Here is a 15919-nt window from a genome sequence, read left to right as displayed (position 1 = left end):
GTAATATCTTACACTATAGATCTAAGTACTGCTTTTCTTGCGTCAGATTCGTTATCCAACGCACAGAATAAATATAGACAATTAGAATATTTCGACAACAGAATCTTTAAGAACCGGACAAAACCAATTAATTAAAAATATCAAATGATCTCGCTATCTTTGTAAACTATCGACAACAGCCCTCATTTTATTGTGCTTATCCAATCAGACTGTGACTTGGAGGGCTATCCCGCCTTTACTTGATTTTCGTTGGAGGATGGGTTGAGCAAGACCACAGGTGTATGGTCAGAAGTCACATCACTCACCCTCCCCACCCGACGCGGAGGTCAGCAGCAAAGCAGCATGGCCGCGCTGTTAAGGAGGTCGCGGAGTCTGGTGAGAAAGTGCCGTAACCATGTCTGGTTGCAGGGTATGTTCCGTCGAACTTATTCGCAGTGCTCTCTGCTCTTTGGTATGCGTTATGTGTTTTTCCACTGTGTCTAGAACTATAGCCAAAAAGAACGACAGTTGTTTTATTTCCCCCCCCCCGCCCCCCCCCCCCGCTCCAAATGCAATTTATAGCCATGTATAGTTGTAGCCATGTCAATCTAAATCCTGTTAGTTAAAATTACGTTAGCGTGTTGGCTAGCTATTAAGAGCACTAATGCCATGGATGTGTCATTGTCAGGTCCTGATAAATGTAGCCATATGCTACATGGTCTGATCTTTGTCAGAATTATGAGCAAACATAAAATCTAAAACAAATTGTGTCTTTAAGGGGTCTGTTCAGAGTTGTAAGGTGATCTGTAATGTCAGATTATGCAAAATGTGCAGAATGTAGCTTCATTTTGCATTTTTTATCTACTGGAAATCTTGAATAAATGTTAATTGCGCCGTTCACCTTGCGATTATGGGAAGGGCATCACTGTTGCCCAAGTTCACATGTTGTTCAAATATCACTAACAGGTTCCAGGTCCATGGCTTCCAAAACCCAGGTGGGTTTTATTGGCCTGGGACACATGGGAAATCCAATGGCCAAGAATCTCATCAAACACGGGTATCCTGTGATTGCCTCAGATGTTTTTCCTGAGTCTTGCAAGGAGCTACAGGAACTGGGTGCTCAGGTGTGGACAGATCAGTCGTAGTAACGAAAACATGTTTCGACAGTGCAATGAGATGGCCATCATTTTGTGACTCTGACTGAAAATAAATAGTGGTATAAACAGGGCATTTAGTTAGTTTGACATGCATCTCTCTTCTAGAAATGACACGTACGACAGCCCAGCTTTTCTCTTTTTTAATTTCACACTTGCCATCCTCCCCGCTGGCCTTGTGCCCCCTGGTCTTAGATCCTAGACACTCCAGCAGATGTGGCTGACAAGGCGGACCGCATCATCACAATGCTGCCCTCCAGCCCTAACGTTATTGATGTGTACACAGGCCCCAATGGCATTCTGAAGTAAGGTTCTTTTCCCTTGTTATTCCTCTGTCTCGCAACCTTTAGTCATAATTGTTTGTTCAGTGCAAGGTCATTTATGTCACATTTTGTCACGTTCAGTCTTATATGAAACTGTACAACAACTAGAGGTAATAGATCAAATGTTCGGGCATAGAGTGCAACCGAGTGTTGCAAATCGCCAATTGTGTGATGGTTCAAATCGAAAGCTAGAGTGTTGGTGTTGGTGTATTGCCAGTCGTTCCAATCAAAATCTGTTCACACGTGTGCTTTCTCACATGCCTGTATCTTTGCTGTTCCCACACAGGAAGGTGAAGAAAGGCTCCCTCCTCATTGATTCTAGCACCATTGATCCTGCTGTGTCCAAGGAGATGGCCGTTGCTGCTGAAAAAACGGGAGCCGTGTTTATGGATGCCCCGGTGTCTGGAGGTGAGGGCCCACGCCGCGTCGACATCGCCATTCTAACCAAAACCAGACAGGACTGTTTGTTGGGTGGTAATGTTTATTGCTTTCACACATGCGCAGGCTGCACTGATTCACAATGAGACACTTTCCTTACACTTTGCTCAGTATGGGAAATGCATGATTTGAGCCTGAGTCATCTGTTACCGGCAGTGGTGTCAGAGAATGGAGGAAAAAAAAAAAAAAAAGATTCCGATTGAGAGGGAAGGACAGCAGGGTCCTTTTCTCATAGACGAGCATGAACAAATGAGCATTTAACATTCAAGCTTCAAGCACAGTGAGGTGTCCAACTGGTCACTGGGAGGGGGGCAAGCTTCATTCAAATAGCTACACTGAAGTTGTTGACGTAGTTAGCATAAGAGTTGAGTGGGTGAAATTGATATTTGAAAACACTGCTTTCCTGTTATATTTCAGAAGCTTGACTGCAATCAGTCTCAGGAGTTCTCTAGGCTGCCTAAAGTAGGTGGATTTAGTCAGTGTCCATATGTTTGCTTGCCAGAGCTGCTGTACATTAGTAGACTACAGCACACATATCTCTCCCGCTCTGTTCTCTCTGTATTTCTCAGTCCACAGTGACTGATCTGCAGTTGTGCAGAGGGCAGTGAGCATTTTGTGCTTCATCTTGGTGTCCATTTTCCTTAAACCAGACAAGTGCTCAGACAAGTCAGACAAGTGCTCCCAGCACACTTTGTCTTGCATCCTGGGCTCTCTTACCTGGCTGGTTTCCTCTGTCTCTATGGATACCTCACCGATAGAGGCACATGCTGTCTGAGCACTCGAATCACAGTATCTAAACAAAGTATCTCAGTCTTCTATTCTTCAGCCAAGTTCCTGTAAGCTGTGTGTGTGTGTGTGTGTGTGTGTGTGTGTGGTTGACATGCAGCAGCATAGTGAGGGTAAGCAGGATGCCACTGAAGTTGCACAGGGATGTAGTTTCACATATCAGCACAGTTTCACTGTCCTTCAAAATAGCACACTTTTAGACCATTACCTTTCATGTGCAATGTAATGTTTCACCCCCTGCGTTTACTGCTCATGTAGAGACAGAGGCCCATAAAGAGAGGGAGGCCCAGTCTGTCTCCACTGAGCCCATGTTTGTTTTATGTATGCGTGTGTGTGTGCGTGTGTGTGTGTGTGTGTGTGTGTGTGTGCGCTCGCGCGTGTGGGGGGGGGAGAATCAGAGAGGCAGTGGGGATAGCGGCTCATGGCATTTCCCACACACAGGCAGACTCCTGGAGTCTGAGTGCGCGCGAGCACGTGCGCGCGAGCGCGGTAAATATGCACATCCATCATACAGCCTTTCTGTTTGCTCTCCACCTCTCCAGTATGACCCACTTTCTTTGAGCTCCTCAGCCGTTTTTTACGATCCAGTCGCAACAGATTAATGGAGATTTATGCCTTTCCTCCCCTCTCCCGCTGCACCAGGCTTGAGCTGCTCCAGCCCCTCACGCCAAGCCTGACTGGGGCTGGCCGAGTACTGCAGGGCTCATTTGCGAACCTTTGGCTCCGAGTGCCGCCGTCTCTCTCGGTTAGCTCTTAATCCGGCACGCTGCCACCTCCCCCGCCCGCCTCGGCCCAGAGACTGCTCGCACAAGAGTTTCAGTTCCATCCCGGGAGGGGACGGGGGCTGCCGGCGAAACCGAAGCAGTATATGATTATCTTCAGCCGTTCCGGATACGCACGTCGCTCCTCCCATGCGCGTGCTCTTCCCCCAGTCTCATCGCTGAAAAGGCCGGGGTCATGCACTGGCAGGTTTCAGCCAACGACAGCAGCAGTGAAACTAAAATCTTTGGTGAAGGTGTTCCGTGCATGCAGGAAAATGAAACGGGCTGTATAGTATGATGCAGCCGAGTTCGTAGCACACATAGTGTGTGTAGACGGTATATTTTAATGGGACCATGTTTGTGACTCCTAAATATGAGGGGAGGACTTTTTTAAAATTCAGTCTGTCCCTGTTGTGTCAATGTGAACCCACAACAGTCCTTTAATATACGCTTGGCAGAGGTGCAACAGATACCTCACGTTCTAAGGCAGCTGGGTGTATTCTACTCAGTCAGCGCCCGCTGTGAGTTTAAAGGCCTGTATTCCCTTTTAATCAGGAACTTGGTGCCTCTGGCTTTTTGGGCACGCAAACAGCAATGTGCTACCAGTTTTCTTTCCTTAAATTGTTACCTCTCCCGACTAGTCTGCGTCAGCACGGTTTGAAGCTAGCGCCACCGAAACGGCTCTTGGCTTCGAAAAGCGTTGGTAAGAATTCCACAGAGCTGCTCACTCTCTGAACTCGGCTCGGCCGGTAGACACCGGTCTGGGTTCTGCCTTCTCGAGAAAGCTGGCCGCCATGAGAAAGCAAGCCACAACAAAACCGGGCCTGACGTCACTGCCGTCCGCGTGTGAAAGAAAACGGCGGTAGTTCCAGAGCTTTCTCCGCCTGTGTAATTAAGGGCCTGCAATGCTGCAGAAGCTCAGGAGCGCCTATCAAGCACTTGGCTTCTCCATATTTGACTTTTCGTGGTTGTTGGGTTCTTAGCTTTTGTTGTTGTTGTTGTTGGTTTGGTTTTGTTTAATTTTTGCTGCATACCTCAGAATGAATGAAGGTATGTAGCAAAGTGGACGTGCCGTGACACCTAACGAACCGAGTTGTAGGCGTCTTTGAACTGCAGGATATCTTTCTTTTTTAATGCATCATTTTCTCAGCAACAGTTGCCATCTGTTGACACTTGACTTTAAGTAGAGTTTGTCACTTATTAACAAGGGCAGAGAATCTTTCATCTACTCTTTAATCTACTCTTTCATCTACCGCAGCTACATTTAGTCCAAGTAGCACACTCATCACTCACAACTTTAAGTAAGAATGACATACATAATGCATATTATGATTATGCACATTAATCTGTGCAGCCCTGTTATTCGGACTGCTTTCTGTGGGCCATAGCAGTGAACAGATGGATTTTCCTAGCTACAGCACACCTAATTCAGGGTCAGGGATTATTAAATTGCAAACCCTAAAGTTTGGCACTCTGGCCTTCCAGAAGATTCATCTGTAAGGTGCCACCATTACCGCATTTGTACAGGTGTTGGAGCTGCCACTTCAGGAAAGCTGACCTTCATGGTGGGCGGAGCAGAGGAGGAGTTCACAGCAGCCAAAGAGCTGTTGAGCTGCATGGGTGCCAACGTAGTGTACTGCGGTCAGGTTGGCACAGGGCAGGTAGGCCCCCGGCGCTGCACGCAGGCGTCCTTCCGGGCTTCTTCTGTCTGTCAGGGATGATTGGTTCCTGTTGTGTGTTCCTGTGTTTCTCGTAACCACTTGACAGGCGGCGAAGATCTGCAACAACATGCTGCTGGCAATAGGAATGATCGGGACTGCTGAGACCATGAACCTGGGCATCAGGTAGAGTTTTGCAATATCGCTGACTCCTGAAGGTGACTGAACAATAGTCAAACCGCTATTACATTCAAGCAAGCCTCTCACTCTTTTGTGGCATGTGCAAATTGAGACGATTTGGTCCCCGTTTAGTCAAAATGGGAAAAACTTTTTTTTTTTTTTTTTTTAAATTAATTAATTAATTTATTTATTTAATGGATGCGATTGCATGACCAGATTTGTTCACCAGCCCAGGTTTCTTGTGCAGATGATTTTGATGACTGCAGCCTCTGTTCTGATCTCCTCCGGCAGACTGGGGCTCGACCCCAAGCTGCTGGCCAAGATCCTCAACATGAGCTCCGGCCGCTGCTGGTCCAGTGACACCTATAATCCCGTCCCGGGGGTGATGGAGGGCGTGCCCTCAGCCAACAACTACCAGGGAGGGTTTGGGACTACACTGATGGCCAAGGTTGGAGAATCCCACCCCCATTTACTTGTTCTTGTTTTGTCTAACACCTCATTTTCCATACTCCTCCACACCTTGATTGTCTTTGATTGATTCTTTACTTATATAATAGAGCATATGCCAAGTGTTTTGAAATGCTTTACTTATTACTGTTACATGTCTTGTCAAAACTACCCTACAGATGAATGCTTCGAGGTCCGTTTCTTTGCGGTAACGTTGGCTACATTTTACCACAGGATCTAGGACTTGCCCAGAACTCGGCAAGCAACACGAAGACAGCAGTGCCACTGGGCTCACTGGCTCATCAGATATACCGCATGATGTGTGCACGCGGCTATGCGAGCAAAGACTTCTCCTCTGTCTTCCAGTTCCTGCGCGAGGAGTAGGGCCACTAGGGGCAATGCTTCTCAGCCTAAACATAGCCTTATCCTACATCGACTGGCTCGTCACGACTTGGCAGGCATTGCGCTCAAAATCTGTTTGTGCTGCATCGTCATGAGTGTTCTCTAAGACCTGTTTTATCAGGGAGTGAGTAGAGCGGTAAGAGGGAATATTTAAAAATGTTACGTAATTTTTAATTTAATTTTTTTAGCTTGCCCTGTGTAAACCACACTCCAGCATAGGACACTAGACATTCAATGCGAGGCAGGGGTTGGTTTGGTTTTTTGTTTGTTTTCAGTTTCTCCATTTTGTTCTGTAGACTAACTTATGAGTGTGGTCAGTGTGGTCAGTTTGGACCTGATCTCATGGTTTTTGCTGAAGGAACTGACAGTAGCTGAAAGGAAGAAGTGACATGTTTAGAACCTACTAAATATAAACACGGCACAGCTCAGCCACTGCACACCTTAACCTGTGTTTCAGTGGACATCCCCGCTTATTTATTTTCTCTTCTCATTTGTTTTTAGAGGGTACGTTTTTCTTCATTATTCATCTTTCCATGGACTCTACTTTCTGAATTTCAGCTGTAAAGTCTGGCAGGTTTATTTTTGCAATGGAATCTGCATGCTATATCGATGTACCTCTGAGTTTGAAATTAAAACAGAAAATCAAAGAGAGGGGGAGTTGCTTTTCACAGGACTTGGCACTCCAGGTCTTGACCAACAGTCTCACTGACTCTTATCCTTTTATGTTCTTATAGTTTATGTTTTCAGGAAATGGGCAGCTGGGACACCCTGAGCTCATTTTCACTGGTTTGGTAGGCCATCCTAAAGACTGAAAGCATAACAACCAGTCACGCCTCTGTTATTTAATCGCCCGACCTTTCATTTGAAATATGCCCCACTACCCTAAAGTGTGAAGGCTAATACATGTTTACTAATGTCATTTAGTAACGTCAAAGTCACAGTGCAGCTATATCGGGAATGAAAAGATCGGAACAGCCAAGGTCTTCAGTGAAAGTAAATCTGATACAGCAATGAAAGTCTGGGACTTGGTGCGCGCCTCCGCAACCTTGCTTTGCCATGGTTGGGGGCATCGTGTATCCACGGGAGACTCAGTTTTCAGTGGTTATCTCCCACCAAAGATCACCCGCCCTGTTTCACGACACCTCTAATACCTGTACTTATATTTGACGTGATATGTGATGTAACTATGTTTGCACTGGGTTATAATTTTGCAGGTTGCACTTGCAACAGCTGTAGAGCTGTAGTCAACCACTTGTAGGAGAAATTGCTACCATGGCCTACAGAGTCACCAATACTTCTTTCAAGCTACTACAGAATTTTTATTGATGTGAACATTCACTGAATTGTACCACAGTTTTGCCTTGCTGATTCCCCCCCCCCCCCCCCATCGGTACTTTCACATCCTGTTCAGATTAATCTAGCTAAACATTTTGAACTTTTGAATATGCATGTACAAACAGCTCATGACAGAAGTTGTCTGAAGTGTGCCTTCAAATTTGTTCACAACTCCTTGAGTGCCAGCATTGTAAAATGAATGAAGACCTCAGTGGAGTTGCGCCAAGAACACTCCTTGACGCACTTCAGTGAGGACAGAGGTAAGCCCGGCCTCTTTAGAATCTATCGAATTATTAGCAAATGTTTATGAAGATCCTATTATCGCACCAGTTAAAGAGTAAAACCCGCTGAGATCGCACTCCTACCCACTTTGTTTCCATCGGAGGAGAACGGTAGGTGATGAATTTTATAATGCAAGTGCTGAAAGGGAAATTAATTTGCCTTTGCAGAAACTTGCGCTTTTATGACCACATGAGTGCAGGACCTATTAATTTCTAAGCAAAGCTCTACCACTTTCAATCATCCACGCTAAGGAGTATGAAGGCGGATCGTATGCAAGTACCCGTCAGGAGCCCATATTGTCTATGACACCACGGCAATGGGAGTTTTTACAGGGTTGATTGGATGTTCATTATCAGCATGGGCTACTAGTGCTGTGGAAGTGTTCCTCCCTGTACCACCTTCAGCCATGATTACAGCTATTTTGATCTTATAGGTGGATCATAAGGGAATTTCAAGTCTACTTGTATATGTAACAGCATGGACAAATGGCCATTGGGCATACTTTCTGTAAACAAATGTATTAGCAACTTGGCAATTTTTAAAAAACTGCCATCAAACTTTTGCTTTTTGCAAATTATTAGCAACATCTTTTACTTTTACTTTTTAAAAAATAATCCAGTTATTCGAGGTTGAACAATGAAGTCATGAGAAACTTCACAGCTGAAAGGTTTGTATAATTAATGGTGATGGAAAACCTCTGGAGGCATCCGTGCCAAAGGCTGGGCAGCTACATAGCTGCTGCTGCCTGGTGATAATTGTCCCAAGTTACTTTGTAAACTATCAGACAACATAGTTAGATTTCTTTTCAGTTATTAACAAGAAACAGAAATGAACAAATAGACAGAAATACAGAAACAGAATAAACCATGTATATTAAATGAACAAGGATTGAAAGTTAAATTATTAAACAATTCCTATGCACTTATTTTTGCTTTTTGTTTATGTGTAAGAATATATGCTGAAAAATAAGAAACTGCTTTTACATGAAACCAATCAGTGCGAGGACCAAATTGTTTTTGTTATGGTGAAGTCCCACCTAGCTGCCTTTAACTACAGCAAGGCTTGCATTTCTAGAATCTGATGCTCACTGAGATCATTTATTAGCAACAGAATAATCCTGTTTCTACAGGTGACTAAAGTCACTGAATGCGGTGCTCCATCAGGAGGAATGCTCCTTGAAGCTGCAACTATGCTGGTCAAACATGTTGGCTGCTAAAAATGACGCATAAGCCTATTAACATCATGTCAAATTCATTTTCTGGTGGAAATTTGACATGCTTTCCTCCGTTTTACATGTGGTGTGTGTAATTCAGTGTGTTTGGAAATGGTCCACAGCGCAAGTGCACGGGCAGTGCGTCACACTCTGAATGACAAACCTGACAGGCTTAACAGGAACTCCCACCCACCCTGTCTGTGTTTCACACGCCCTCTGTATATTACTCTCACACACACCTAGTTCAGTTGATAATGCCACATTCTAACTACATTATTGGATTATTGACAAACACTGTAACATATTAAACAAGATAGAATGAAATCTTTGATTCAATACAGTAGGAGCAGTTCTGAAATGGAACGGTGAACATGTCTTCACGGAATATTGGTGGTGGAATTGGGGGAAGGTTGTGAATGAGGAATAAAGTGCAGAATGTCCTTGTTCTGGTTGTGTCGTTTATTCTTTATTGTTTTAGAATTGTTTCAGCCTTGCTTTTTAAAATTAAATTATTTTTACAATGCAATAATATTTTTACTTAGAATTTTTATTATTACATAAAGTACAGTTGCAGACCACACACCATGTGACACAACAAATAATGAAAATCACTGCATGTATTAACCATCAGGAATTAGGGATCACAAAAAAAGACAGAGAATAAAATTAAGTTTTAAGACATTTCTAAAAAATGCACACAGAGTCTGATAGTCTTTTAGCCACAGGAAGCTCGTTTCAAAATTTAGGTGTGTACATCACAAATGTCCCCCTTTGATTTTAACTTTGTTCTAGGGAAAACTAGCAGCCCCTGGTCTGATGATCTAAGAGTGCTCTTATTCTTATGTGAGGAAAATACATCTGAAATACACCTGGAGGCGTCTTCGTGTAATGCTTGATAGAATGGCACCAATATTTTAATACAAATTCTAAAACTCACTGGTAATCAGTGAAGAGAATCCAGCACTGGGGAAATATGCATCCTAGACTTAGACCTAGTGAGAAGATGCAATTTGTACAAAGTTGAAGGTGAAAAATTTCACCATGATTGGTAAACAGTGCATTACAGTAATCCAATCAAAACACGAAGGCATGAATGTTTTTTTCCCCCCAGTATCGTGAAAAAGTAGGCCATTTCTTACTGTAGCGATATTTCTTAATTGGAAGAAACAGGACTGAGCATGTTTCTTAACAAGAAGCAAAAAGCTCACACAAGGGTCACGGAAAACACCCAAATATTTAGAAACAGGTTTAATACTTCACTCCAAAGAACCAAGAACTAGCTGGAAAGTCCTAGAAATGTCTTCAAAACTAACAATGATGACTTCACTTTTTACCTTATTTACATGTAGGCAGTTGTGAGGCAGTTTGGTTGACCAATCTATCAAAGTTATGATGTTTTACAGATAAATACAACTATCTTCAGCATAGAAATGAAAAGAAATGCTAAAATGCTGAATTATGTGACCCAAAGGAATCTCTGAGCATACATGTTCAGACAAATTGACTTGAATTGCCATGAACAGAAATAACACTAAAGGTTGCACTTTATCAAGACTGTGAGTGTCATGCACATTCCAATAACCATGATCATCACTTTTTTGTTAAAGTCTTCTCTGCAATTAGCCAGTGAAATTCATGCTCAACTGAATATAAACTAGGAGACCTTTACAGAGACTATCCAAAGCTTCCACTCTTTTGCCCTGTGAACTCCCTGGTTGTCTTTGCTTCGTTGCCTTGTGTACCCACCACCCAACGTGTGTGACTCAGTGAACTGTTAAATGTTTCTCCATACTTCAAAAATCTCATATTTATTTTTCCCCACAAATTTGACCTTCCCATTACATTGGTGGACATTTACCTTATATTCCTGTTCAGTGTTCTCCTAAATGTCCTTTCTAATTTATCCCAACATTTCAGGCTCCCTGGCTGTAATTGTGGGACTTTTTTAATCATCATGTGGAGCTCAAGGGTCTTGCTTCTCTTGTCAAACAGGCTTCCAGAACTTGGACCAAACTCTGGAGAGATGTACAAGTTGATCAGTGCTGCCTATGCCCGCTGCCATCGAGCGCACACACAGCAGCCTTCTTAGTGGCCATGCTGGAGGTAAAAACAAGATGAACAAAGACATTATAAGAAGCTTACATTTCTCATCAGTCTCTGCTGTCAAAGAACAGTAGATTATACTTGTAATACAAGTCATTTGCAGTTGAAATGACAATCTTGATTTCTTTGTCCTCACAGTACTATCCACATCCAAAGCTTCTTTCCTCAAACTGTGGTCCCGGTGGAACACAATCGCTTAGCATCCTGCTAGCTAACACTAAAGCTATGACAAAGCAAAGGTCTGCCATGTGGTTTGCAATCAGAAGATTTAAACAGATTCCACCTGCATTAGGAAATTTCCCCAATCAGGAAACATCTCTACAGGGACGTGGTCCTCCCTGCCTATCAATTATTTTGTGTGCACATAAGGGTGTAGGCCAAGTGTAAAGTATGCACACCTTTGGTGGGAGGGACTTTGGAGAATGTTTTGCAGGGCATGGGATTAAAGGGAGGTGGTGGAAGGTGGACCACTTCGTTGGCTGATCTGATGTTAGCAAGAACTTCAAAATCAATCACAGCAGTTTAAATATTGGTTTTGTTGTTATTGTTGTTATTGATGTTTTTATTTTGCACCTTATCAATCTGAATGATGAATTTTGATGCTGGGTTGATTTTTCTGTGCGGGTATCAAAATTGCTTCTCAAAGACATCAAGCAAGTCTCTCAACTTTGGTTTATGTCTAGAAACTCCAAAAGCAGACAGAGAAGACAGAAGTGTGATGATGTCAGAAGGTTGCAGGACCTCACACAGTAACTGTGTGTAGTGTGCAACTTTTATACTTTATACTTTACCTTCTAATCGATCTCATTTATATGCATGTCAGTACAAATTGTGCTTTTATTCCAAAATGTTAACCGCCCCAAAATAAATCTGATATTCTTTACTTGTGCCTTGAATTCAAGTTATGGTCTTGTGTAACTTTAAATGTTACATTAGCATTTTACATTTTTAATTTAATTAATTAATAGATTAATTAATATGTTTAATGTTGGATGATCCCAGTAATCATGGTGAATGCTTTGTTTAGCAACCTAATTAGTGTACCTAGGCAGTCCAGCTGTCTAGATCAACTACAACACAGCCTGAGCTCGCGCACTCTCTCTCTGTCTGTCTCTCTGTCTGTCTCTCTGTTAGGAAAAGGCAGAGGAATCAAAGTGGCGGTATGTTTAAGATCTGAACCACACAATGTCTATAATGCTAGCTGTCACATGATCACAAGACAAAGCTATAAAAAGTCCATTAAGCAAGGAGGCCTAAGTGTTGTGTTATCTAACTGACAGGTTTTACAAACAGTGCACCACTGTGGCATGCTTAGCCTACACTTGGTCAAAGACATAGCCTACTATATCTTCCTGCAGAAGTTAGCTTTATTGTGTGGCTTTTCTATTTAGGATTAGGTTTAAGATCAGTTCTACCTATGGTCTGCTTGCTCAGAATTCTTCATCTGAAGTAGGAGTAGACATTATCTGCAGGATAGACACCGTTAATATATTCTAGGACTGTAGCGCTGGTTCTTTTTACGGATTTAGGATTGTCCTAAAACAGGAAGTCATGCAACCAAGGCATTTGCTTTTGACGTTTAAAGGTTATAAAAATAATTTAGTTAGCCTACATTTCAAATGCCAAATAACTTGTAACCTAGAAAACATAAAAAAGAGAAAATTTTGAATAGACAATATATACGATTTTTAAAGTCATTTTAAATGCTGATTAACTGTGTTCGGATAGACTGGATACGGCGACAGCTACTATTATGTTGTGTCATAACCTAAACACGTTTTAACGCTCTTTAAGGCCTACTCAAGGTGTAAAGTGAAGCTCTAAAAGAAATCAATATTTTTTTAGGCTACTGTCCTAGCCTTTGTCTAATGATGAGACAACACTAACGAGTCACTATCTGAAGGCAGTATTTTGTGCCCCAGAGGAAGAAAAAGACGATTTATATGAGGATGTCCACATGTCCAACTCGGCTTCAACTGTTTGAACTGACACAGGACTGCACGTGTAGCCTTCTCACAAACATCACTCATTCTAGCCTGCTTGAGGTAAATACGCTGACAGACACATTCTAGTATGTTATAAGATATTTATATATGTATATGTATATTTATACGTGGGAAAAAAAACAAACAAATATTATGGCATGCAATTCCTATCTTTTAAGAGTCAGTGTTCATGTATGGTGATGGTCCGTCCGCCGTGGTGTAGCTGTCAGAAAGGTTCTGGGTTATATCTATTGAAATAATGGTGGGGTTTTATCATTTCAAAATGAAAATCGAAAGCTGAATAATTCTTCAATCTGTTGCTTTACATGCATGTTCACACACGCAAAGATACTTTTGAATACTAATGTTCTGTGGTTTATTGAAACCCATCGATTCATGTGTTCATGCGACCAACTAAAATGTTTTTAAATATCCTAAATAAGAAAAAAAATAGTTGATACGATAACGTTACAAAATACAAGTTACGATGCCTAATGTAAACGCTATTGTAAATGTTATTTATGTTTAAAAATAGTTATGATTAAGTGCATTAGGTGCAATTACGCTTAATAAAACTATGTTTAAGATTTACCAAACAGAACATGAAATCCTGTTTAACCAATATACCTAGGGATGACATCATACATCGGTTTAAACGGCAATCGTTTTTAAAACATTAAAATTCCTTGAAATATTCTATGTACGTAGGTGTCTTATTTGGAATTCGGTGTTACATTACTTGGCTACATCAGATTAGCAATAGAATAATCATCAGTTATTATTTTCATAGTTAATTTAGAATAAAATTTAAGTTCTTTACTTGTATAAATACAATCGTCAGACACGAATTTAAAGTAGACTGCTTACAGTCTAGTGCATGAATAATTGATTATAGCCTGTAGATTAGCTATTCTTACAGTTATCCATTAGTTTATATAAACAAAAATGGTTACTTGCAACGAAGCATTTTAAATTAAACCACTTTTTTTCAGTCGATTAATTCAAGTTAGAACTTCAAATACATTTGCACAGTTTAGCGTACTAATCGCGTGGGAACTCAGTGCTAACAGCATGTTTGATATTACGGAAATACTGAAGTAAAAGACAAAAGGTTTGCAACTTATTCATGAATTTTGAATATACTCTTTTAAAAAGTATCCATAGGCTATATGTGTATTATTGCGTGAATTATACACTTGTTGTTTTAGACTGTGTGCCTAAAGGCATAATTTCACACAAAGGAAACATATAAGACTATGCAATGAGTTTGAAATCAAGCTTGTGTCGAATACATTTCTTAATATGTCATTTGGGTGTTAGTTCCAAACACTGGCAGACTAACGGCTACATTTAAGGTCGGCTGTACAGGCCCCGGCAGAAGCAAACACATTAGCCTCTACAATACTTCGCATGTTTGGGTTGTTTTCATATATCCAGTTATGCCATGATATCAAGGTATAGTCTGATGTGATGTATATATTCCCAGTATTTTAAATAATCTTCATTCTACATCGTCAATATTTTAAACATGAGGACAAAATGAGCCCCTATCCGCCTTACTTTCACTTTCCTGTGGGATGCTAAATTTATCCTAAAGAGATTTACCTATTTCCTTATTTGCACGTTCAGTTTCTGGTTTTCCAAAGTCCTAAAGTCACCCAATTATGTTTAATTGCGTCTCACGCGCCTCTTCATTGTGATTTTAATGTCCTGCAGAGCACGCCGTTGCGGTATCTGTCTATCTTAACTGGTCCATAAAATTGAGAACCATAAATAGTTATGATAAATAGTAGAATAGTACATTGAACGACACCGCAATAATTTTATTACCACTAGCCTTATATTATATTGGTTTGGCTACTACTGCCCACTTCTATAGACCCACCACAACCTTAAAACAACCAGCCAGAGTCCAAAGGGAAAGAATTAGGCTGTTGAATTGCATCTGAAGCTAAACAGTGTATCACAGAGTTACATGTAATTAATCATCGGAATCTAAATATGTTGAGGAACACTCACATTTAACATTGGGTGTTGTTGATGTAGAAAAGCTCGATTGCACCTTCTGTTATATTACACGACATTGGCAGAGAAATATATCTGTCATTACCTTAAGAGAACTCAGAAATGGAGCAAATATATAGCGTGTCGCTTGTTCCACGTAAGATATCTCCTGCGCTGTGCTGGCCGGTGAGTAAGACAGCGTTGCCAAAAATAGGAAGCCCTCGGCGCATTCTAAAAACGTGCAACGAATCGCTTGTTAGAGTCATTCTTTCCTCTTTCCCTTTCGCGTGGCACTGGAACAATCAAAGTAGCGGTGAAATTCAGAGTGAAACGTCTTATTTATAATGCACCGACGCACGGGGAGGCTCAAAGAAAGTAATGAATCCGCACTTTAATATGAATTTTAATCTGGGTTATTTAACTTTGTATTATCGTGGTTATTGTTGTTGTTATCGGTAACAGTAGCCTACTAGTAGTATTTAGTAACTCATTAATAGTTTATTAGAACTAGAACTTATATCGATGTTCTTATTTATGTAAAAGGGAATTTTTTAAAAAGTTTTTACTCTTTACACCAGAAACTATTGTCATCTTCTTATTACTTTTACTGCCTTGTTAGCCTACATTTTAAGAAGTTAACCAAATATTACAAATAATACAACGTAACACTAATGAAAGTGATAGTATTTGCGCAATCTTTGTTTGAAGTAGAATTTGATGGCCTATCAGAGAAACGAGAACAGTCGTGTTTAATCATTTTTGATAACATACAGGAGTCTTTTTAACAGTAGAAATTCTGAAAAAAAGGAAACATGAATTGGATTGAATTTAAAATTTCTTTTGTAATGTGTGTAGCCTACATTTTCCTC

General features: G+C 41.2%; 1 protein-coding gene across 1 annotated transcript; it reads left to right on the top strand.

Moving 5' to 3' along the window:
* Positions 1-269: 269 nt before the first annotated feature.
* hibadhb (3-hydroxyisobutyrate dehydrogenase b) lies at positions 270-6775 on the top strand. Its single transcript, XM_027000051.3, has 8 exons — positions 270-409; positions 946-1103; positions 1329-1438; positions 1743-1864; positions 4969-5102; positions 5209-5285; positions 5571-5727; positions 5961-6775. The coding sequence occupies exons 1-8, from the start codon at positions 343-345 to the stop codon at positions 6108-6110; spliced, it is 975 nt and encodes a 324-aa protein (XP_026855852.2). The 5' UTR covers positions 270-342; the 3' UTR covers positions 6111-6775.
* Positions 6776-15919: the final 9144 nt, after the last annotated feature.

The sequence above is a fragment of the Electrophorus electricus genome, chromosome 14, assembly GCF_041902795.1.
Source record: "Electrophorus electricus isolate QZ-2024a chromosome 14, ASM4190279v1, whole genome shotgun sequence".
NCBI lineage: Eukaryota > Metazoa > Chordata > Actinopteri > Gymnotiformes > Gymnotidae > Electrophorus > Electrophorus electricus.
The sequence above is the reverse complement of the archived record's forward strand: the minus strand, read 5'-3'. Positions and strand labels throughout refer to the sequence as shown.